This window comes from Drosophila ficusphila, unplaced genomic scaffold, assembly GCF_018152265.1.
Source record: "Drosophila ficusphila isolate 14025-0441.05 unplaced genomic scaffold, ASM1815226v1 contig_106, whole genome shotgun sequence".
Classification (NCBI taxonomy): domain Eukaryota; kingdom Metazoa; phylum Arthropoda; class Insecta; order Diptera; family Drosophilidae; genus Drosophila; species Drosophila ficusphila.
This window is the reverse complement of record NW_025063993.1, coordinates 8,739,260-8,764,616: the sequence shown is the minus strand read 5'-3', so window position 1 is coordinate 8,764,616 and position 25,357 is coordinate 8,739,260. Positions and strand designations below refer to the sequence as shown.

The following is a 25,357-nucleotide window of genomic DNA, read 5'->3' as shown; positions in this document are numbered from 1 at the left end:
TTTTTTGAGTTCTGCCATCTGTCTCAATTTATTTTTGTCAACTTTATGGAGACTCCAGTAGCTCCATGTGTTCTGGGTCAATTCCATTTTTTTGCGAAGTATCGCCGAATTTTGTATTAATCTGACCTGAAACGACAGTAGTTTCTATTTTATGAAGCGTCTAAAATTTGGGGAATTTTTAGGAAATCAACTGGCAAATCGCCTTATGAAAACAAAGCGCACAGTTATAAAAACATTTTCAATTCGTTGGAATTAATTCCATTTCTAGCTTACACCGCATTTGCTAGCTTTCTGTATAATGGTCAACGTTCATGCTGACTTATGCGTAATATTTCTGGAAATTGTATTCCACAAGGGTATCCTGGCATTTGGCCGTAGAACTCTGACCTACATAGAGGTAAAGGTAACTAAAAGCCAAAAAACTTAAACATTAAGCCTGGGGAAAAAGCGGAGGCGGCGGTGTCCCGGCCAAATGGAAAATCAACAGCAAAGAGAATGAAAAGGCCAGCAGGCAAATGGAAAGAGATGCTGGGGCTAACTGGCATCTCCTTGCCGGGGATCAGGCGGACAATTGAATGGCCCAAAGGCAGCCCCAACTAGTTTGGCCTTTCCCCCAGCTCGGTTGTCCACAACAGAGGCTCCATTCTGCTCTTGCTCGCTGTGTCCTTTCTGCTTTCGCGTTGGCCCATCCTTTTGTTGTCATAACTGGACGAACATCACGGCCAAATCCGACAGCTTGGCTAACTTATAGTCAAAGATGGTAGCTGGAAAGTTAGTTAGAAACCATTTTATTCAAAGTTAGTTATTTACGAGTGTAAGCTACTCTCTAGAGATTAGTTTCTTATATTTATTATGTCATGTCTTTATTTGTTCATTAAATTTTATTCAAATATTAAACAAGGCATTTGATTTTAAAATTGTTTAAAATGCTCAGAAGCTCAATTTCTTATAAATCAAATTTAGTAGGCAAAATTGTATATACAACTCTTCTGCTAAAAATTACATTTTTAGTTAAAAAATGGCTAGAAGGTTAGAGAGTTAGTTTTCCTTTCAATCTTTAGTTGCCAACACTGAGCAGTAGCTGTTAAGCTGCGGGGCTCAAAAAAAAAACGGCTCATCCTGTTGGCAGGACTATCTGACAACTTATTGGTCCTGCTGTGGCGGCTGCATGTGTTATCCTTTTTATGTTTGGACAGCCGCAGCAGCAGGAAAACTGCACTTGTGCAACAACTATCTGCTCCCCTGCCGCTTCGCCTTTTCCCCTTTGTGTGCACTCAATTTAGCCATTTCTTGCAATTCGGCGCTTTCTTTTGGGGCTGGAAGCTGCGGTGAATCAAGCCCCCCACTGCAATGCACAGCTTTTCACCCTCCCGCAGAACCGCATCGAGAACAAATTTAATCTATTCTGAAAGTTTTCCATGTGCGCCAAGGGAGCTGCAAGCGAGTGTTGGTGGGTTGCGGACTTTTCGGGGCTTTCGTCTTGCCGAACAAGCTGCCAGAAAATGTGACAGCAACTAATTAAGTCAGTCGGGAAATTGCACTCGACATTTTCCGAGGTGGGAAAGACGGAAAAGTGTCGGTCGAGAGATTCGCGCCCGGAAAGTGGTTGCTTTAACACTTTTGGCGTGGCAAGACTCCAATGAATCGCTGCACAGACGCGGAATGAAATTGGGGTTCATTTGATGTGATTCCGATGCATTTGCCACTCATCGCATTTTCTTTGGAAAAGGTGAAAGCCACTAAAACGATTATAGTTTCATTGAAAAATTGGAGATTCTTTGGTGGAAAATATGTTGCCAAACTAAATCGTATTTATAAGGAAACACTTCAAAAATTAAAGATGTTGGCTTAAAACATACTTGAAGCTGCCTTTGGGTTTTTTGGTTCTTTGCCACCCAAGGATATAGAATAATATATATACTGGCAAGACACTTTTAAAAGTACCTCTTGAGTATTATTGTTAAATATATACCGGATAAATATATCCTTTAAAAGAATACCTCTCAAAGGTATTATTATTTGTTACCTGATGACCTTTCTAATCACCTGATTATTGGTCAAAACCAATTCCGGCTTTGTTCTATCGCATTACGCATGCGACCCCGTGGCTTAGTGTCGAATTATCAGCTACTTATTATTATTACAGTTATTAGACCCTCCCCTCAGTCACCCCCCGCTGGCCATCGTAGCCCCAATCAATGTCAGCTGTTGTCATTGTTAGCATTTTATTTGCCTTCTCGTTGGCCGGTTTCTGTGCGCTTATGTAAACCCTGAAAAGCAGACAAAAGCCTGCCAAATAGCGCAAAATTTGCGCCAATTTAGTTGTCGTTTAATTTGATGGCACAACCGATTTGGCAGGCAAAACGGCAGTGGAGGATTAGGCCGGAGCAATGGTGGCCACGTCATGAATGACCGCCCCTCGAATGCCAAGTGGAAAAATTGCTGAGGAAAGCGGTAGCTCAAAAACACAAAAAAAAGGAACAAGAACGCAAAAAATTGAAGCTTCCCATCGAAGGTTGAACGGCAGCGGAACGAAAATAAAAGTGACCAGCAATAAAATGCTAAAAGGGACCGAACATACAACAAGTATATAACACATATAGCAGAAGGACATTATAGAAATAGAATGTACAGTAAAACTTCTTTGATCCGAACCACAACTCTATTAGGAATTGAAAAGAAAGCTACAATTTTTTAACGATTCTTATAATCTCATCTCATTTCCTTTTCAAAAAATAAAAAATATTAACTACTTTACAAGATTATGGTGTTATAAAAATCAATTTGTTTTATTGGTTTCTTTGGATATTAAATATAATTATATCAATTAAGTTGTTCTTTTGTTTACTTTTATCGCTTCACTGTATATAAAACCATGAACTTCACCTTCTCCTAATATGTTTTAAAGGACATCCTAGTGCGTTGCGTGTCATTCGCATATATTTAGTGTCTCGGCCCAAAGACGAAAAATAGCGTACAAAAAGGCAGGCAACAAAATAGAGGATAGAGGGACAGAGATGGACACTAACACTCCGAATGTTCGCAAATAATGCAGACCATTACATTAATGACTGCGGCAAAAAGTCGAAAAAGCGCCAAAAAGTCCAACGTGGAGCAGACAAAACCAGGGAAAAACAATGAAAAGGAGCGAGGAAAAAGCGAGAAAATCGAAACATTATGAGGTCATTTTAATTATTTATGTGTGCGTGTGGCCGGCCTAGAAGTGCGGATAGACTTAGCCAAGGTTACGAATCCAATAGAAAACCTCGCCAGACGAAAGATTTCATTTTGTTTCGACCACTATGTTTGCCGAACTCTTTAAGCGGCTTACGACTGCGAAGGAGCTCATAACTCATGGTCTGACCCAGATATTTCAACATATTGAGTGGGTTTATTTGGCCGAAACTATATCTGGGATATGGCGTCCGTTCTTAACTGTGCGTGCTTGGAAACTTGATTTCTGCTCTGCCAAATTCGGATTTATGCTTTGTCTTCAGTTCAGCAGTTTGAACTTGCACTACGATTTATGAGCTGTTGTGTGGGAGTCAACTCCATTGGCACTCGTTTCGTTGGCAAAACATCAAGCGAAAAAAAAACAGAGATGCAAATTTGAAATACTCTGAATGGTTCCGTCTTGTTTATGCGATCGATGCTGCTGGTAAACAATGTGGAAAATTGCGCATACGTCATGTCTGCTCCTTGCCGCTTAACGACTTAAAAAAATGCCACAGAAAACGTCTCAATTTGCCATCAAAAATATATATATTCTAGCCCGTATTCAAAGGCAATTTCCTCATTTTATCTAGAAGTTATTTTAATGCAGACAAAATCCATTTTGTTACAAACTTTTTGGGCATGCACAGCGTTGACATCCTGAACATCCCCTTTTTCCTTTTTCCAACCGCCGTACGTTTGCATACATTAGCCGATTTGGCTGCTTTTCAGCCACATTATTTTGCGTTGTCGGCCATAAAACGAGTATGTGTGAACTGTGTGTGTGTGTCCATAAAGCCTTGGCAATAAATTCAGCTACATTAGCCTCGAAGGCAGCAGAGAACTTGACGAAAACAAGGTTTAATAACGATCAGAAATATAGACATGTTTAAAAATATCAAGTTGGATTTAAAAGCATTTCAATTTTAACCTTTCTTCATTTGAATAATTTTGAGTTTAAAAAAGTTATAGAATCAAAAAAATGGAAATATATACTTAAATTTTAACTTGTTGAAACAGTTGAACTACTTTTGTGTTACTTTTTTCTAAGAATATAATTAGCTGTAACCTTGATTTGATAAACTTTCCGATAAAAAAAGTGGCAAACATTTCTAGCAAACATCCGTTGCTAAAATCATAATTGCGTAATTTGGGTCTAGTTTCCTGATCCATTCGTCTTGATGCCAAAAGTAAGAAAAATTAGCCGAATTAACCCAAATATTAAGTTAGCCTTGTTTTGGGCGCGTGCAAACTTAACATCATTAATACTAATCTGCTGGGAAAAGCCCAAGGAAAACAGTGGAAAATGGAACCATGTCAAAGTCTGCGAAAGTAACGGAATTGTTACATTTTTGTTTTGTTGATTATGTAACATAATTGACGACAATATTTCCCCATAGAGTTGCAAGAGAAATGCTAATGAAAAACTAAGAAAACGACGAGCCAAACGAAGGCAAACATGGCCAACGATGGCTGACTCATGGCAACTCCGTATTAGCGGGGCGGAAATGCCAGGACATCCGGTACGGTGGCCAAGCCTACAAACGCACCACCACCACCCTCCAGGGATTGCCACTGCGATTGGGATTGGATACAGAGAAACAAATATTCTGCAATCGAATTTATTTTGATGATGGAAAGAGATGCTTGCAAATTCTTTTCAGCTCAAATCAAAAAAGGAATACAAAATAATTTAAAAGAGATCACATTTTGCTTTTTTTTAAAGAAAAGTTGTATTCATATTCACCATAGTCACATGCTGTTCAGAAATAAATTCAAGTTAGAAACCCTTTTGCGGTTTTGTTTTTGTCAGTGTGTTCTCGAAATTGTAGTTTTCTCAGGGTGCAATGGAAATGCGAGGGAAATACTCGTCGCTTTTCTTTGTGGCTGGGCGCCTATTACCCGTGAAGTTGCGACGAGAAGCGGCTTTCTTTCTTTAGACGCAACCGAATGGCCGAACCGAATGGCTGAAGTGGCGAGTGCAAGTGAATAATGGCCGTCTTGACTGCAGTCAAGTCGGGCATATGGCTCACAAGCAATCAGTGTCAGTGCCAGTGCCACGGGCAAAAACGAGAACCAAAACCAGAAACAGAAACAGAAAGAAAAGGAGAGGGGAGTGGGGATTGGGGATTGGGGTAAGAAACCAAGCAGCGGGCCAAGTTTATTTGCAGGTAGTAAAAGGGCATAAACCAAATCAGAAAGGGAGGAAGATTGAAGGGGTTTTGGAGTGAAGTGCACTGAATTGGCCCTCCAATCCGACTGCCGCCGCTTTCAGTTAGCTCGATGTCCAGCTCACTGGAGCGTTTGGTCAAACAGAAATTGATTTGTTGTTTTTACTGGTGGTACATATATATATGTATTTAATTATATATATATACATACGTACATATCTATATTTGCTCGATATTTTTTGCAGTTTTCTTTGCAAGAACCGAAATGAAAACGATACCTGGCCATGTTTTTGTTGGCAAGGGGATATAGACCTGTCACAGTATGAGCTTTCCAATAGGAACATATTGAATTTCAAAGTTTCAAATAAACGAAGAATGCAAATCAGGCTGGCGTAATGGAAATGTTGCTGGCCTGGGGCAGCATTAGATTGTCTCTCAAAAAAATATAACAAATGAAATATTGAATTTGAAATAACTTTTAAAATAGTATTTTTATTTTTATTTATTTTAATATTACGTTCTTGACACTTTAAAATGTAACAATTTATTGTATTCATCCATTTAAAACAGTTTTACGGAAATAGAAAACGTTTCCTAAAATTCAGATGGGGAGATTTGTTTCTTTGTTTAAAACAATCTTAAAGTTTTAAACTTATAATGCTATAGTTATATTTAACTTTAAACCTTTGAATATACTTATTCAAATTTATACAAAAAACCCAGGCCACACAACTTTACAAACTTGAAATAACATGAAAAAGGAAAGAACCGCCTTGTAATAAGTTTAATTAATGTTGCCAGAGACATATTTCAACTCTCCGGACTGAAAGTCCTTTGCCCTTCGGGCCTGACACCGAACATCTAAAAAAAAAAAAAAAAGTAAAAGAAATGGCGGCCAGGGGGATGCAAAACTTTCGCATTTCGCGCTCAGCGTAAATTATGCAAAACTTTCACCCTTGGCCGTCACATAACAAGGCAGGCAGGCATCACATGTCACGGCTTAAATGAGTTACGCCCTCCGTTCCTCCAGCGGTTTTTTTTTCGGTCCTGGCAAAAGGAAATTTGCGTGAAAAAATAAGTTTCGAGTGCAGGGAAAATATGCGGGAGTGATAAAAAAAAAAACAGTGAAATGCTGAGCGAAGGGAGTTCCATTTTACAGCCACTTTGGCAGGCGACACGTTGACAAGTTGAATGACGGCGTTTATTGAAATATGGCTCAAATCGTATTGACTCAAATGTGATATATGCCCCTTTAATCTTTGCTCCTGCAAAATGCGGGCTGTGTGACATCAAAAACCCAGCAATCCAGCCAAAAACCAGCAACAGTCTCGAGCAGGTAAAAAGTCAAAGCTCAAACTCATTGAACATTCGGGGCGGCAAAAAGGAAAAGGTGGAAATGGGGACAGCGTGTCATCTGCAGGGCGTTGAAATCCAAGCCATGCTTTCAATACAACAAATTTCGTTTACATTCCCCTCAACACAAGGTATCAACACACACATGTTTGTGTGTATGTGTGTGTGTTCAAGATTATTATGCAAGGCTTCGGCAGCAGGAAACTCAAATATGCTCTCTGTACCGAAAATCCTAACTCCTGCCCCACGTTTTTCTCCCCTTTTCCACTTTCCCCCGTTTTCCACGCCACATGCTGTGCAACAATTTTTGCTGCTTGCGAGGAAAATTTTGTATGGTAATAAGTTAGTGCAACATATATATCTGCGTTTGTGAGATGAGAATATTTTAAGGAATTTCCAACGCTATTCTTATTCGCTCTTTGATGTTGCACTCGACGAGATGCGTAAAAACCCAAGGACTTTTTCTTGACTTTAGAAAATCAAGGGGAATACAATGTATTTTTTATTTATAAAAGTGCTATGACGAAAACAAAGTTAGACACTTTTCCACAATTTATTTAAATTGTAATTTACCCAAAGCATTAAAGTTTGCAGTTAGCAAACATCAACAATAAAATGTAAATATTTATTTGACAAAGGTTGTGACACAGCGCTTAATTCGATTTTTCATTTATTATTTTGCTGTTCTTCATATTTAATAATGTCAATGCTGCGATATTCGCCCAACGCATTTTCATTATCGTTTAACGCAGCACAATTACTTTTAATTATTTTATTATGTAAACATTTCGGTGGACCAGTCCACCGTGGACAGCCGTGGAAACGCATTTAATTGATATAAACATTGTAGTTTAATTGCCTTAAATGGCAAATGAACCGGCTGACTTTATTACCAAACAGTTTGACGTGTGTTTTTTACACGGTTTGATTCGTGGGTGTTTTTTAATTAAAATTCAATCATAGTGAGCCCTAGTTACGCGAAAAAAAATGCAATGCAGCTTTGTTCGTAGGGAAATGAAATGCAAATTGTGGTTAGTCGCGAGTTGATTAAACCTTGTCGTGGTATATGGTCCTCGGTGGGGATTAGTACATTAAATTGTTGGATAATTCACGTTCCAGCAGCCTGTCCCTTCCGATTCGTGATCAGGATGTGGGCCAAGTGACCCACATAAAGGGACTTTTCCCGGGGCGAAAGCCCATATGCATTAGGCCAAATCGTGCGTCATTTCGAGCATTAAAATTAATCCATGGACACGCGAGGATAATCGCTTGGATGACACGATTTTTTATGGCTACCTGGCGCCTGGGATTTCGAGATGCCAGGACGACGCGTGACTAAGAGGTCCACGGGAAACAAGTGCATATTACGTATACGCCACCGCAGCCAAGTTGTTCTTTGTATCGCAAATTGACTGCAGGCGCTGCAAATTTCAATTTTCAACGCCATAATTGGCCATCTAATTATAGTTATAGTTGCATACTGTGGCACACGAGACCTGCCTGGGCATTAAAAGTAATCGCCACTTATGAATAATATCCTCGGCAAGGACTCAACCCAGCACCATTGAAATGCTAATCATAGCAATGTCCTTTGTAACATATATATACGTAATATATTTTTTGTTCGTTTTCTTAATTCCTCGAAACTCGTGCAAGTTTGTTTTCCACTTGAGTCCCGGCCAAAAAAGAAGCGTGTGTTCGTGTGAGAAAGTGGCAAGTGTGAAATCTGAGGGGTCACCCAACTACGTCACGCATGTCCTTGCACGGAAATGTGAAAACTTTTTGTAGATTTCCCCTCTGCTTTCCGTTAGTCTGCTAGTTTTTTGCGCAAACAAAGGTTGTGCATAAAACTAATTAACTTTGCTATTTGCGGACTGCGAGGGGAATGTTTGTGCTCCTGCAGAATTTATTATTTGCTCTAAGTAATCAATTTAGAATAACCATCTAGGGTGTTTGTAAAAGATACGAAAATGATTTGTAGGGAAAAAAGGCATTTAAAACTGAAGTTAATATTTTTAGTTGAAAAGCTAAAATTTTATTTGGTTTCGCTTTTATACTCGGAAACAAATAATTTGCTCTTCTATATGATTTATGCAGCAACCATTATTTATTGATTTGTTGGAGTAATTAGAGTATTATCTAATTCATTTATTCATTCATTTATGTCAATTCCATGACTGTTCATTTTTAATTTAACTCTTGGGAGCCTTCAAAATAGTTTAATTTGGCCATAAAAAATGTTTATAGCAAATTGCAATTTATTTTAACTTTTACATTTGCATTTTCGCTAAAATTTCCCCAATTTTTAAACCAAGCCCCAAAAGAAATAAACCGAATTAAAAGTTGTTGAATTCTAGATAGTATACACTATTTGAATATTAGTCCCCAAACTCACAAACTTGTTCGCCATTTATCCCCTGCAAGCAATTAGTGGTAAAAACACACAATAAGAGCAAATATTTGGCACCGAAAAAATATAGCATTTAAATAGCCGGAGTTTCGATGGGAAAATCGATAGGTGAACCCACCGCCACAAACGAAATCTCCGCTGCCCCGCAGATTTGGCCAAATAAAATGCTGGATAAACAAATTCAAACAGTTACAAAGCCAATTTAGACGCTCTCGGAGCCCGTGGCTATTTGGCTGGCTTGATTGAGCCATGTCCGCTGGCCATATCCGCATATCCGTGTGCTCCTGCCAGGGATTTAAATAATGCACGTATTTTGAAGCTTTTCCGCTTCCCAACCACGAACGCCATAAATATCCATCAATATGTGAGCGAGTGACTTTCGGCATTTTCCGCGATTTCAACTATTTTTCTCGGAATTCCAATGGGATTTGACATTACAAGCAAAAAGTTGTATTTATTTCAAATAAATCCGCATGTAAGCCACAGGGAGTTGCTATGTACACCTAATTATACACGTTTTCAAATAGATTTTATCAAATTACATTATTAAATAGATTGTCTCGTTAAAATTAAACACAAATGGTTTTGTGCATTGATTAAAGTTTTAATAATAATTACAGCTGAAATCAAAACTGTCTGTTTAATTTTAATAACTTCTAAATAGATTTGTAAATCACAACAAAGAATTGTAATTGGCAATAAAGTTATTGTAGTTTACTAAATTAAATATTTAAAATAGTATGAGTAAGTACAACATAGTTTTTAATTAGTACAATATTTTGAAAAGCTTACTTAAGTAATTCAAAACTCTACAAAGCTCTGTGTGATACTTCATTATTTTTAATAAGGTGTTCTTGGTAGTTACAAAATCACGATTTCTTTAACTTTTCCTCCTTTTAAGCCATTCGCTTTATTAATGGAAAGACCGACAGCCAAATCCATCACGAAATTTCGTGCTTCTCTTACCTTTTGCCACATACTTTAGCCGGGTCTGCTCCACTTTGGCTACAGCTTTATTATTCACTTTGTCTATCTCGGTCTGGCTGAAAAACTTAACCCTATTTCGCCTGAGCCCTGCTCAAATATCCAGGGGCTGCGCCTGACAAAGAAAACAACAAATAAAAAAAGGGGATACCAGCAGAGAAAATGTTGAACAACAAGTAGGGAAAAAAGTGTTAACAAGCATATAAATTATTAATTACGTTGCTCTACTCGCCCAGTTTGTGCAATTTGCTTTATTAAATGAAATGAAATGCAACTGAACAAGCAGCCTTTGCCTGGGCAAAAATTTATATTCTCTGGCATTTGACATAAATTTCATTTATATCTCTGTAAATTGGTCTCTTGCCTAGGCCTAATTATTTAATCAATATATGCCCATAAATATTGCACAGAGCTCTCAGGCAAACGGGAAAAGATATATGAATGGCTATAAACATATGCTGGTGTTTGTGTGGCCCCGATTGGTTCAATTAGTGAAAGTAAAACAAAAGTTAAGGTTCCCACAGTGCTAAACTGCAAGGGAAACCATTTTTCAGGCAGGAGTCCTATAATTACGATTAAGAAGCCGCCGAACAATATAATTAAGGGTAAACGACTGAGTCGGACAGTTACTGAAAGCCCAAGCACCTGACACCGATTTAAAGTAATTGCTATTTAAGTTTTTTGAGTTCAAGGAAAAAGTATTATTTAGTGTTAAAATAGGTAATATAATTATAAGTAGAACTTGTGCAAACTTTTCTTGTATTTAATTAAAAGTATTGAGAAATAGTTTGGAAGAGTGATTGATTACCAATCCTCATGACTCAAATACATTATATCCCCGTTTAAATATATTGTGCTCGACTTTATTGCCCAACCACTCAATAGAGCAAACAAATGAGTTGGCATTTCATGTGAAATGCTATCAGACTAGCCTAAATCTTGAGCCTCAGTTGGGGGCGAATCCTCGTGGCAGCTTTGTAAATCGCTTTGCCGGGGAAAGACCTTTACTATCTTTATACAATTATAACAAAAGCGCGACCTTTATGCACATGTCCCTCAGTTCTAGCCCTTTTTTTCCGACTCCGACTCGAACTACTAGGCTGAAGTCTGCATGAAAAAAACGTTTCGAGGCAAAACTTGGGCACTAAAAATGCGTGCGTGCCTTAGTATTTTTTTTTCCTTTATCGATTTGCATATCTAAATTTAGTCAGGCGACATATAATGCCATACCACACACAGTGTATGTTCGCATGCATACATTTTTACTATATATATATACATATATGTATGTATATGTGGAGGCCAGGGAGCACGAACACACGCACTAATAAATATTGCATTGTGATACTGGGAATGGAGTCCATTCAGTTTGAGGAGTCGTGGCCACCGTAATTAAAGTTCCGCCACCATCTGCCGATGGCCAGGGGCCACAATTAGATTTTGGCGTTATGTGTACTCATGTATTCTTACACGTGAAAAGAAGTAGGCTTCTTTAGCAGAGAAAATACCTTAGTTCTTAGAGACAAGTAAAAAAAGTGTTTTTCAAATGATTTTCTTATATTTCGTATTTAGAAAATGTACTTGATTTCTTAAATGTATTAAATTGTATAGAATTTTTAATGAAATAAAAACTAAGTAGAATTATCCTTTATTAATTTTTAAACCAATTTTACAATGCTTGTTTATTTTAGTTTCTTAAACCTACCATTAGTTATATCTGAAAAGCCTGCTAAAAACATAATTTATTTATGTTTTGCTTTACACTTAATCAAAGGGCACACAATTTTTTTCAAGTTGACGTGAAAACACGACCTCAGATTGGCCGGCAAATGCCTTGGTCACCTTGAACCGCCTTGCCGCCTAAGGGAGACAGAAGGATATAGGACATCGCAGGACGCAGGACGCAGGTTGCAGGACAGGGGGCCATGATAAATGAGCTACGTTAACTCATGTGGCAAATGTGACATGTGCTCCGGCATTTTTATTCATTGTGTACCTGGGCTTGTGTGTGCTGATTGCCGTGTGAGAGTCCGTGGAGAGACAAGCGCTAAAATTACCATATACCAGTCCCCCCGACAGCCACCCAGTTGTCTTGGCCCCGGATAAACGTGGCCCACTCGGACACCGAGCCACCAGCGACCATCCATTCAAGCGCAAAACCCGGGCCAAGACCCCCAAGTCCGAAATCCAGAAGGCTAATAGGTCAGTTTAGTTGGCCGTAGCATGTGAATTATGGTTAATTTTGGCTGGCACATTGCGGAAGTTATTAACTCGTTTGATTGAACTTGGCCGTAAGTGATTTCGGACGTGTGGTCATGTGCACCAAGTCCAAGTTGATGGCTTAAGTGTATTAAATAAGTGGAGCAATTTTCATTTTGTGTGCAGCTCATAAACAAGATATTGATGTTGTTATTGCAGCCGGAAAGCAGCAAATCTTATGCAAAATCATAATAATTAACTGGACACTTATTAGAAGTTAAGATTTTAATTAAATTCTGATGCGTAGATAATCATTTTGGATTTTCTCTACTGAAGCTTATGAATATTCCTAATCATTTGTGGCTGAAATTTGCAAATTAGTACAAGGATCATTTTTAGGATTAAATATTAAATATCATTAATACACTTTAAATTTTCCAAGCACAGAAGGTATATAAAACCCTTTTTTTAAAACTTATTTTGTTTTATTTATTCATTATATTCTTTAAAGCGCGCCTGTGGTTTTTGTTTTCTCTTTTATTTTTTTGTTTATGAATAGCAATTTTAGTTTTTTGCATTTGCATTCTAATGAAATGATCTGCAAGGTTTGTCAAAGCTAAACTTCTCCCAGCGAACCCTCTGCTCTGATTTTTCATTAGTTCTTCGCTATTCCTTGAGAAACTTGGCAATAATGGCCGAGGGACTGCCACGTCCCCCTTGGCAGCCTGTCAAATATTTGAACAAAGCCCAAGACGCAGAAGTCTTGTCTCCCGAGCTCGGCGCTGAAAAGTATGCAGCAGACAAAAGCTCATTAAGAACTCAGACACAATCTCTTTTCCCACTCGCAGGACCCACACTCCAGCGGCATTAGAACCCACTCCTGTCATATCCTTGTTGTCATCGCCATCGCCATCCAGTCCTCCACCCTCAGTGTTAAGTGATTTCCATCATTTGCGCCAGCGGCACATGCTGGGGAATTCCAAGTTGGTGGTACCCCTTCCTAAACTCCTTCCGAAACCCCTTCCCAAACCCTTCCTTTCCTTCATCATGCGTTCAATTCCCTCTAAAAGCTACTCATCTGTTGCTTGTTGTTGTTGCCCTGTGACCCGGACAAAGGGGAATTAATCCAAGCATCAGCCCACTATAACCAGACAATCTTGAAGTGCCAAAATGTGCGGGCACTCGGTGTTGATATCCATTTAATAATTGCTTGGCTTTAATGGGTTTATCTCTTTCAGTGGTTCGCGTCTTGTGCGCCTATGCAGACACAAAGCGATAAAGGATTCCATTGAACTGGCTGCCGAGTTATATTTGGTGAGTGCAAATCACTTCCTTTCAATCACAATGGCAGGATTTACTTTTTTAAAGCTCCACAAGCTGAAACGCATTTTTGAATGCATTTGCTAGCCAGGAAAGTTGTGAGAAAAAAAATATGAAAATACAGAACGAGTCAAAAAAAAATGCAAAGCACTAGCAAGAAATACACGAGTACAGAGAAAAAAATTATTAGAAATACTTCAAATGTTTCTTTAGGCAGTGAAATGTTTTCATTAAATAATTTTTAATTTAAAAAAACTATAAACAACTTTAAACAAGAGTTTCAGCATAAAGTGACTAGGTTAAACTTTATGTTTACTTTCTTGAACTTCTAGTTTTATGATTATGCGGTCTTTTTTTCTGTGTAACACCTTGCATATGTACTAGTAAAGGTGCGGGCTAGGTCTTAGAAAACTTTTGTGTGTTTAATTTCCGGCTGCTTTAATACAAGTTCAGTGGAGCATGCACTTGAGGCTTGGCGAGGATTGGCGAGCCTGACGGACTCGTAAGCTTCCAAGGAGCTGCGTGTCCTGCGGCGTAGTGTCCTTGCGGCTTATGACCCGCAGATTTGTGGTCTATGCCATAATATTTATATAGAAATTAAATAGCCTTACAACTGGTATTACTTAGGGTAAAGGTCAGTGAAGTGTGCAACTCCGACCCAAGCCCCAAGAACCATTCAACTGGAGGTGAAGGTGTGGCATGGAAGCGGGGTATTTCAATGCATTTATGTAATTGAAGTCCTTTTAATACAGATTATGAGAATCAACAAGCTAGCAGGCCAGGAAAATCAATTTAGGACATCTTATGTACATTTAAATAAAATGCAGACTAAACCCCTAGTTCAACAACAAGTGAAGCAATTTAAGGATATGAAAAATATACATATAAATAAATACATAACGTATACGCACCGATGTTCCTAAAGTTCGGACAATAGTAATAAATAACATTTACAATAAATAAAATATTGCATTTTGTACCTGCATTCTCTGTAATGGGAACAATATTTTCTGATTATCTAAGAAATAGAACGCCGTTGCAGGATTTCGTTAATTCGTTTTTATGTAACAGTCCCCTTAATGTGTTTTCAAAAATATATAGAACTCAAGCGAATCTACTTTGGGGGAGTTGGCGACACAACCCTTTTCGTTTGGTTCGCTCCCCTTTTTTATAGCTTACCTGGACTTAACTCAGGTATATATACATACATTTATCCCCGTATCTGCGTATATATCTGCTCCTATATATGTAGGGCACATTGTTAGGACAAACGACCCTTGAGATATATAAATAAACTGCCTCAAGATTAGTTTAAATGGTTGGCGACGTGCCTTTGCCCTCGTTTCACAGATGCAGCTGGTTGGTAACTGCATCCCGCCAGGAGGGGTGACAACCCTAATATCTCCTTTGCCCAAGCCCCTCGGCGAGTGCACTGGTGAAAATGGCTTGAACAACAGCCTTAATTATGGGAATTTTGGTGAAAAATTAATACATTTTACTAAAATTAGATTAAAAAACAACACATTGTAATAATAAATAGAGAACCTAGTTTTAATTAGATCAAGATCAAAAACAATGCATGTCAAAAGTCAGCCCAGAATCTTTAAATCAATAATAATTAGCCCTGAATTTAAGCTGCACATACATATTACACAAACAAAAATTTATAAATAATTTTGTTTATTATTGGTTTTGAAATACAATGGGGTTATTTTATAGGATATATTAAAAATTCTAAGCCTAAATCTAATAATTGTGTAAACAGACAAACTTTGTTTTTAGGTTACATTTTTATTTGAATTTTGGTTAGTTATTACTTATAACATTGCCGTTATATATGTAGTTGAAGGTTGCAGAAGTTTAAAATTTAAAGAAGTTTTTTTTTCAGTCCTCGAGTGTGTGCGTATGTGATTGGCGTGTGTGTGTGTGCATGTAAAGTGGCGCTTATTCTAGCACTAAGAGAGAAACCAACACAAAAAGCTCTTTGGCACTCTTCATGTCCATGGAAGGGGGTTGTCGGGGGGTTGAAGGGGGGTTACATGCATGGGGGCAATGTGACCCCCAGTAAGCACCCTTCCCCCTCTCAACACGCCCATTATGCTCATTATGTGCTTTGGTACTTGGCTCGCTTTTGTCTTTGCTTTCCTCAGTGTTGTTGTTGCGTCTTCAACGTCTTCTCCTCGTGTTTGTTTGTTTGTTTATCTTGTTTATTTGCTTTTGTGCCAAATTATTTGTCGTTGCTTGTTCGCTGTTCTTATGCTACTTGTTATTTGAATGCTTATTGCTTTTTCCTGTTATTTCTGGCTGGCTTTTTTGTGTTCATGGGGGAAATCCGGGAGTTTTGATTGTCCAGATTTTGTGAAGGAAATTCCGCATTAGCATTGTTTATTTACATACAGACTAGGGATTTTGCAGGATGCAGAACCAAAAAGGTTTAAAATTTAAGTACGGCTTATAATCTACTTACCATGATATACTAATACATACTACCTTCAGTTCTTTTTTGATTTACAAACCCTACCTCTAAGTTATTTTCTCTAAAATAAGAATTGACTACTTTTCCTTTCTGAACCTACCGAAGAACTTAAACCACAATGTAAAAAACGCTTCAAGAACTTCAAGCCATTCAAAAAAGTAATATTGCATCTTAATTGGCCTAGGAAATTTTAAGAAGCAATTCGACCAAAGTATTAATTTCGAAAGTGCCGAATTCATATCCTTGAGATCGTCCTCGATTCAACTCAGTAATCTGCTCGCCCAAGGGACCTTGTAAAAACAGCAGAAACCACCAGCCAAAAGGGGGAAAATGAAAAAAAAGAGGAGGAGCTTAACTGACAGACAGCTCCCAGTTTCCCCAAGCGAAAAGCAGAACAGTGGCCACTTCAAGAGGAATGTCCAAAAAATGTCAATTTATTATGGCGAAATCAGCGCTGGACACACGCGGCCAACACGCGTGACCAGCAGCATAAGCCCACCCAACAACCAACAGCCAACATCCCAATATACCAACTGCCACGCCCCCTTCCCATGGGCCCATTCCACCAGCGCGAATTCCCGCCATCCCCCCCACCAACTGTGTCATGTGTATAAATACATTTTAATCTGAATTATTACGGTCTGTAAGTTTTTCTTTGCTTGATTATAATTTATTCACATAAATTTCCATGATGCATGGCATTTAAGTGGCTGTGACAGGATCAAGAGCATTTGAACTCTTCCCCTTCGACATTTTAGGCAGGTCCTCGAACAAAAAAACAAATCCTTTCCAAAGCCCTTTTACGAAACAGGGTATGATGCACAAAAAAATAAAACAAATATATAACTGAAAAGGACGAAGCCTCGAAAAGTTCGATCTGAAAATGGGATCAAGGGGATTGCTCGGTTCAATTGTTTAATTACTCAAACAATCAATGAAATGGGAAAGAGTTGTGCTGGTTTTAAATAAAACATGTATAGCCGTGTTGAAATTTAAAATATAAATATTTACAATTTATGCGTTAACAAAAATTTAAAACCTTTAAGAGGTTTAACATTTTTGAAAGCATTAAATTTGATTCCTTGAAATAAGGTTTATAAATGTAAACCATATCCTTAATTTACAGCTAATCTATTAAAACGGTGCTTTTAGTTATAATATTCTAAAAAATATTACTTTAAATTTTAAAGAAATACCTGTTACAATTAATTAGTTTATCTGTGTAAACTTGAGCTCCCAGTGCTATTATCCTGACCACAACTGTGCAGGTAATAATTGCGGGCGTGGCACACTTCCGCTTCACTTTAAGGGACTGTGGTCGCGGTCATCCGTGAATATCCACCGCAATTGCTTTATTCAGTTTTAATTATGAATGAAATATTTAACTGCAACTTTTTCGAAAGTGTTCAACTGAAAACATGTTACATAACCCAACAAGTTCGCGGAAATTCCCAAGGCAAACATGTTCGAATAGCAGCTGTTCGATTTCTGTTCCTTTTTTCAGTTTTGCTCTCCGGGGCATAGAAAATAACAAGTTGGCTTTTCTGCGATGTTTCTGTGTTCGAGTTTTCTTTGTGTTGGCCAACATCGTCATCGAGCTGACCCCGGCTTATTGTGTACAGAATGTGATACCACGCAGACATTTCGCACCACCCCCTCTAAATGCACCACTGAGTGCACCACCATCCCATACCGATTCCCAATCGCAATTCCTGCTCTATCTCCACACGACCGTTGCACATTTGCACTTTGTCATTTTGCGTTAACTTTGCGCAAACGTTTGCACCGCAAACTGTCAAAATGTGCAATTAGTTGGGTTAAATGGCTCACCTCAGCGATGAATCATAAGCATGCACAGTAGAGTTTGGTTAAGGGCATCCTTGAATGAAAATAATTAAATTTTTGATGATAATTGTCATAACGCGACTTGTACCTTGCAACTATTGAAAATTAAATAAAAACTTGGTTAATGGTTTTTTGTACAAATACAAGAAGTTATTATTAACATACCCTCTTTTTGAGAAAAAATAAATATATTCCATCTTATTTCCTTATCAAATGTTTAAAAGCCTTTAGAGTTTTGTGGTGATCAAAATAAGAGGATTATCTTTTCTTTTTTGCTTTTAAAAAATCCTTTTCTTTTTTGTATAAGGGGTAGGCAATGTACCACAATCTATTCGAACTAAAATCCAAATTAAACAATGCAATCAAATTAAAAAACCCGTGGAGACAGCAGAAGTTTTATTCAATAACCATTGGCTGGCATTAATTAAACGTGTACGTTCGATTATTGGAAAATTCTCGGTTTCCAACAGGTCGTCGTCGTCGTAGTCGTAGTCGTGTGTCAACTATGTCGTCGCGTGTTCCACTTTTCCGAGCAATAAGCTGACTTAAGCCTAAACGGCTTAGCGTCCCTCTGAGTGGTTTGCCATTTGTTGAGTGCCCGCCGCCTGTTTGTGTCTCTGTGTCTGCACTTCCATTTTAATTGAAATGCGAATGAACTGCACTCGACTCCGCTCGATCTCCATCGCTATTGCAATTGCTATTGCCATCGCAATATGGCATTCCACTCCGGAAAAGCACCTGCATTCCCTTAACCCTTCACTGCATTTACCCGCCGAGTTATTTAATTAGGCATGGCTGCATGCAGATTGCTCTTAGTGCTCGCACTGCCAATTTCCAATTGCAATCTACTGGCCACCGAAACTGGGTCAAGTGCCCTTCTTCAATTACCACATTTGCCTGGTCATAAATTTTTGCCATCCACCATGACATTTTAATAACTTTTAATGCAACAGATTATGGTCCATTATGGTCTGCGGGAGGCTAAGCTCATTAAATATGGATTTCATTTTGCGTAAATTTGATTGAAGGGCAGGCCATCAATGCACATTGCGGATTACTAAAGGGGTTTATTAGCAAAATCCCAACATTACATTGTTAATATCTAGCAGATGGAAGGAAATGTGTTTTGCAATTATTACTTAGCTTATTACTTATTCATAAATAAAGTTATGGTAATTATAAGTAAGAATATTATTAACCTCCTATATTTTGCTTGGAAAAATGGTAAAGTTTATTACAATGTAGGGACTTAATAAAGAAAAACCTAAAGGGGGAAGCAGCATTGGCTTTCTCTCTGCTCACTTTTAACTCTTTCAGAACAATGGATTAATTCACAATTTGTTGAGTTGTCCACATTTATAATTTGTAGAGCTGCCTTCAACGCAACAATGCCGCCATTTAGCCTTTCTTGTTTGGCCGCCCACAATCTTTATATATACGTGGCTTTATGGGTTACGTTAAAGGCCAGGAAAATTTTCAATGGGTTTAATCAACTTTATTTCTGCTCTTGTCTTTTCTGTCACTGGAAAGTTCGTGACTTCGAACAATGGCGCCATGGCAAACATGGACGCTCCAAAAAAATCGATAGCAAGTTGTTTGTAATTGTTGCTTGTTGCTATTTTTGTTGTTGTCGCTGTGGATAAAGTTTTTATTGTTTTCTTGTTTACTGAAGTTACGCGATGGTCTGTGACCGACACTTGTCTGTTTAACTGAAAACTAAAATATGTACCTGAAAAGTTTATTTGACTCGAAAGATAAAATTTAAATTTACATAAGCTAAATATTTAGGTAAAGATACACATAATTAAGTGGAATTCCATATAAGATCACTTGATTTGGAGTTCTGTCACCTGCAGCCCACTCGAAACTGACCAGCAGATGTAAATTTCAATTACTCATCCTGGGAAATAATTTCCATCAAATTTAATGGAATTTTCAATTAACTCTGTCCAGCTTGAAAAGTGTTGGACTAACATCTAATTGGATTACCGCTTGATTTGGATGAAATTGCTAGTTAGGACATTAAAGCTGATCCAACACGAAACGTGCTCGAAATGTTTGTGGGTTGGAGGGACATTAAGTATCCGACATGTGGCCACGACCGCAACAAAAGCGCCCACCCAAAAGTATGCAAATAATGTTGGCTGCAAATCGCCCCACAGTGTCAACTAATTTGGGAAGGGAGGGCAAAAACTAGTAGCAAATTATTAAATTGACTGAACAAGTCGCACCAACAAAAAGATACAAAACGAAGATACAGATACGGATTATGAAAAGTTGCTCCAGTAAAAATATGAAAAAAGCTGAGAGCGAAAATGAAATGCACAACGAACTAAACTAAACCGAAAAAGAAAAAATTGGATGAAGGGAGGGGGAGGGGTTAGGGAGGGAATAGTGGGGGATTGGTTGTGTTTCGGTTTAGTTGTTGGCTTGGGCTGTCAGTTGGCGCCGTTTCCGGCCGCCAGACGATGGCCGGATTAACTTTGGCCAGGCTGCAGTGGTCTGGCACTCTGGAGCGCGGCTTGTATAAATTTATGCCCCGGAAGGCATGAAGGATATCAGCGGGGGAGGACCGGCAAGGATTCAAAGGAAACCCGGTATGAACTGATCTATGGTCAGTTATTTCTGTGCCTTTTTACCCTTTTTTCCTCTCACCCTCTGCGGTTTGCTCAAAAAGTTCGCATTCCGTTAAAGTTTTTTGACATTTTTGGTGCACCAACCCGAAAAACAAAAAATAAAGTCGAACGAACAAGCGTTTAAAATAGATTGAGGTCAATAATTGTCCTGGCACATGTGGGTGGGCCGAGGCAAAAAAAAAAAAAAACACGTATACGCCATGTTGGTACCAATTTGTATATGAGACCCACTTACAAGCCCACTTCTTAGGCCTTTCCTAGTTTCGGGGGCCTATTACTTTTGGTATCTGCCGTCTTGGGGTTTATTTTTGTGCTTTATGGCCAAAGTCACGTAAAAATCGAATAAATGTATAATGAAGACCCTGAATGTGGAGAAGGACGCCACAAAGCCACTGAATGCCCGCCTTGGTGGGTTTGTCTGTGTTTTCTGCGGTTTTGCTTCGTCTGAAAATGGGGAAAAGCACAGAGAGCAGACTCACTCATGTCAAAGTTTTTCACTGGCTTTTCCATATGGCCGGGGATAAGCTGTTTCAGGCAATCAAGTTTAAATTGACTGCGGTTTTGTTCCGATGTTTTCCGGATTCCTAATGTGTAAACTTATGTTAAAAGTATTAGAATAAATATTCCTTAAGCAGCTTATACGATTTCCTTAAACTGCTTTTTGTATTCATAAGCCGATTTCTTTAACATACCAAAAAAAAATACATGTGTCCAAAAAAACAATCCTTAGCATATACATACGTAACTAATCAGACCCAAATCACTCGTTTTCAATGGATGCCATTTAGTCTTCAGTTTTATTTGGAGCAAAAGCGGAAATTGAATTTTTGCGGTCTAAATTCATTTCAGTTAGTGCAATGGCCCTTGTATTCTTTGCATGTTGAATAAATGTCAAAATATAGGCAAACTTGTACCTACTTGAAAACTACATATACGATTGGCCGAAACGAAAATTGCATTCCTCCCTGAGTTGGCCACAAACTGACAACCGCAACAGCAACAACTACATATAATGGCCAACAAAAAAAGAAATAGAAACGAAATGGCAACAACAGCAGCCAAGAGAAGACAGGCAAAAGACAGCCTTTGACAGGCAACAATAAAAATTCGTTTGGCCCATTGACTGGCTGACTGACATTCGGTTTTTGGGTCTGGCCTAAACCGCTTACACTTCTACATTTCCAGACTGCAATGCGATCATGGTTGGTAATGGATATCACGACAATTCATATCAAACGAAATTTCAGGTCGTTGTCTAGAAACAACTTTTCTGCAGTAATAAAAAGTCAGTTCGAATTAGAAACTCTTTCAATAATTGTATTAAATTATTTCCATCTAATTACCTATATTTTTTACCTATTTATTGTTTTTTGTTATTATTTTTACAAAAGGAAAATTTAACTTTGTTATATTTCCCCCAGCTTTTTAATTGGTTAAAACTTAATCCCAATAAATCACAATTGCACTACAGTAAACTTTTATAATAGAATTTCAAAAAGTCGCAAACTTATGCTCCAAGTTACCTGGAAAATAAAAGTTTTTAAGTGTCAGTCGTAAATCGGTTTCAGGAACCGTGTTATTTGGCAACTGACATTTACGGTTACTTGTGCACGCAGGTGGGCGTGGCCGTTGGCCCGAAACAATCCAATATAGCCACATCAATCAAATTCTTTTTGTGTGTTGATGCAGTCAAGTCATTCGAAAGGAAAATCAAGTGGGTGACGATAGATTTTTATTTCAGATTGTGCCGCGCGAATTGCCTTCGCCTTAGTTAATTAGTTCTGTGGGGGCGCTAAGAAATTGAAATGCCGAATAATAGTTTACTTGGGTTAGCACTGAAATAAAAAGTTTGGCAACAACATTATCTAAGAAAAGTGATTAAAGTTTCGTTTCTATAAAAAATGCGATCAAATTATACAGCTACATTTAATTACCTGTTGCTTTAAATTTATTTATTTCGCAGCCAAAAATATTCTTATATGGTACAGAATAGAAATTACTTTTAATGTTTATTTGTCGAAGATATAAAAGTGTTAAATTCGTTAACAAAGATTTTTAAGAAGTAAAACTTTTTTGATTAAAGAGCATTCAGCAGAAATAAGTAAAACATCTTGTTTGAATCCTTTTCAAGATATTCAGCAGAAAATAGTAAAACATCTTGTTTTTATGCCGAGTAAACGGTGTACATTAAATAACAATTCCGAATGAGCGTACAGTTTGAAATAAAAGCCCTCATATTTTATCACATGTCTCCTTGCAGTTGTCGTAACATGGGCTGCGTCTTTGAAGCGGCCAAAGAGCAGCCCCACAAACCGAGAAGCAAGCAACCGAGGCGCAACCAATGCCGTGGCAAGGCATCAACGGCAACGACAACGGCAACGGGGAGCCAGGGAGGCAAGGCCGCCGTCAGAGGAGCAGGCGACAAACCAGCTGAGGACATCAAAATCAAGGATAACTATCAACAAAGCCATAAAACGCAAACGCAAACGCAAACCGAAACACAAACAGAAGTAGAAATAGTAATAGAAATAGAAACTGAAACTGAAACAGAAACAGAAGGAGCAGGAGCAGCAGCAGAACTAGAAGAAGGAGCCCAAATCCCAACCCAAACCAAAAATCAAACACAATCAGAGGCAGAAGCAGAAACTGTGGCCGACCATCGAAAAGCGACGGCTCAAGTGCTTTTAACGTTGCGCCGGGAGGAGAACAACGGGCGGGGTGTTCAAGTGGCTCAAACGCACAAGGACGAAGGCGAGGACGCGTTGGCGACACAAGGATCCATTGTCGATACAACGACGACGGCCAGAATTGGAATCAATATTGCGGCAGCAAGCGAGCGATTCGATGGGAACGATGAGCGGCAGCGGCAGCATCCACATCCACATGTCCGCCGGCGGAGGCGCCACCCGTCGGATCCTGCGAGCCAAGTCCCAGCGATTTCTGGCATCTCGGCACTCTCCCTGCACTTTCACGCCATCGCCGCTTTAGCGAAAACGCTGCAGCTGAAACAGGAGTGCCGGGATCACCAGGACTGCCACGATCGCCAGCCAGGTTCGTTAGCCTACCGCTCGTGGCAAGGCAATGCGTACGCGGAGAGCCAAATGCCCGCCACAATGTCGGCGGCCCTCATCGCGAACGTCGGTGCAACGGCGGCGGCAACCTCGGCGGCCGCCTTCCAGTATCTCGGCCAGCACTACAAGCACTACAGCCAGTCGATCAGCTTCTACGCCGCCTCCAGCGTCATCCTGATGCTGTGCTACCTGACCACCGCCTCTGCGGCGGCTGCCACGCAGGCGGAGGCGGGTGCCCTCGACAAGCATCCCATGTGAGTGCCCCACCGGGTGGCATCCGCTCGGAGTCCACTTCACTGCACAGTTTGCCTTGATTTTTCAATTGATATTTGAAGAAAATCTAAATAGCATTGCATTTACAGAAAGCAAATCTGCAACTTCCGTTTTCATACTTGCTTTTCAGAATCAAAATGAGATCGGAAACGATTACTTTTTATTGAAATTAAAATACCTAAGACTAAAGATGACTTATTGATGGTTACATTTGACAATTTGACAATTTTACCAATTACATATTTATATTTTATAGAAAGAATCGCAACTTTTGTAGTATCTCATCTAAATAAAAGTAAAAAAAAATCATGGCAAATATGCTGCACTCATGAAAATACCCAAAATGCATTTCAGAACACCAAAATTTGATTTTGTTACCCCTGAATACACACACTGCCTTCTATTTTCCCAACTATTTTTTTGTGTCTCCATGTATCTATCAATCTGTATCGCCTTTCAATCCCTTCCATAACACGTACAAAAATTGTTCTATTTATTTTTTCCTTTTTGAAATTCTTTCAGTCATGGCATCGATTGGTCGAAGTAAGTTAATGCACACCTCCTTCCCTTTCTAAAAACAAATAAAAGAAACGAAAACAGAGATTATATGAAAAAAGAGCAAACTAGAGTTTCAGTTCAATCTTTTATAAAAATTATGAAGTTTCGTTTTGGCACACAAAATACCTTTTGAGTTTGTTTAATTTTTCGTTAAGGTAATTGGATTTTCTCAGCTTCGATCTGCTGATATTATGCATGCAATTTGGAAACAAGTTTATGATTTGCCTTAACTAAATTGCTTTATAAACTACTTCATGGCAAATCCAATATTTACCAGATTCAAAAATTTAATTAATTGAAGTTATATTTTAAATAGAAAATTAAATAACTTACTGCTTCTTACGAGTTAAACGGTTTTAATCGATTTGTTGTTCGACTTATTTATCCAGAATATAACAATCTTCCCATCAATTGCAAACAGCACACAAAACTGTTGTACATAAAATATTCCTGGGGAGAATAAACCAGCTTTTTTTTACAATTACTAACACAAACTAACATAGAATGGAAAACTTTATGAACATTCCAAGCTAATTGTATGCTTTTCCCCACAGATTCGACGAGTCCAGTTCGGATAAGGAGATATTAGATTTACTGCTTGAAAAGAAGCGATACGATAAACGATTACTGCCGCCTGTAAATGGTAAGAACTTGCAGAACTTATCCGCCATTTTCCCATTGTCTTGACTCAATTTTCAATTTCACTAAGTGGAGAGAGTTTGTAAGAATTATACTTAGTTTTTGTGCCATTAAAAGTCGCCGGCAAGAGTTAAAAAAGGGGATGGAGAGATACTTTCAGTGTTGGTTGCTAAATGACAACCAGCAGACAACAATTGGAGGAGCCACCA

At 38.6% G+C, this 25,357-nt stretch overlaps 1 protein-coding gene across 25 annotated transcripts in view; it reads left to right on the top strand.

Moving 5' to 3' along the window:
• Positions 1 to 25,357, top strand: part of LOC108096319 (glutamate-gated chloride channel) — a 48,758-nt gene that overhangs the window by 6,082 nt on the left and 17,319 nt on the right. For 19 of the 25 annotated variants that reach the window (XM_017197836.2, XM_017197832.2, XM_017197826.2 and 16 more), the window contains exons 3-6: positions 13,569 to 13,644; positions 22,868 to 23,932; positions 24,474 to 24,494; positions 25,064 to 25,152. In XM_017197836.2, coding sequence (XP_017053325.1) covers positions 22,878 to 23,932; positions 24,474 to 24,494; positions 25,064 to 25,152 — 1,165 coding nt within the window. In that variant the 5' untranslated portion in view covers positions 13,569 to 13,644; positions 22,868 to 22,877. The remainder of the gene's footprint in view (positions 1 to 13,568; positions 13,645 to 22,867; positions 23,933 to 24,473; positions 24,495 to 25,063; positions 25,153 to 25,357) is intronic. The other 6 variants (XM_017197844.2, XM_017197845.2, XM_017197843.2 and 3 more) reach the window with 2 other exon arrangements.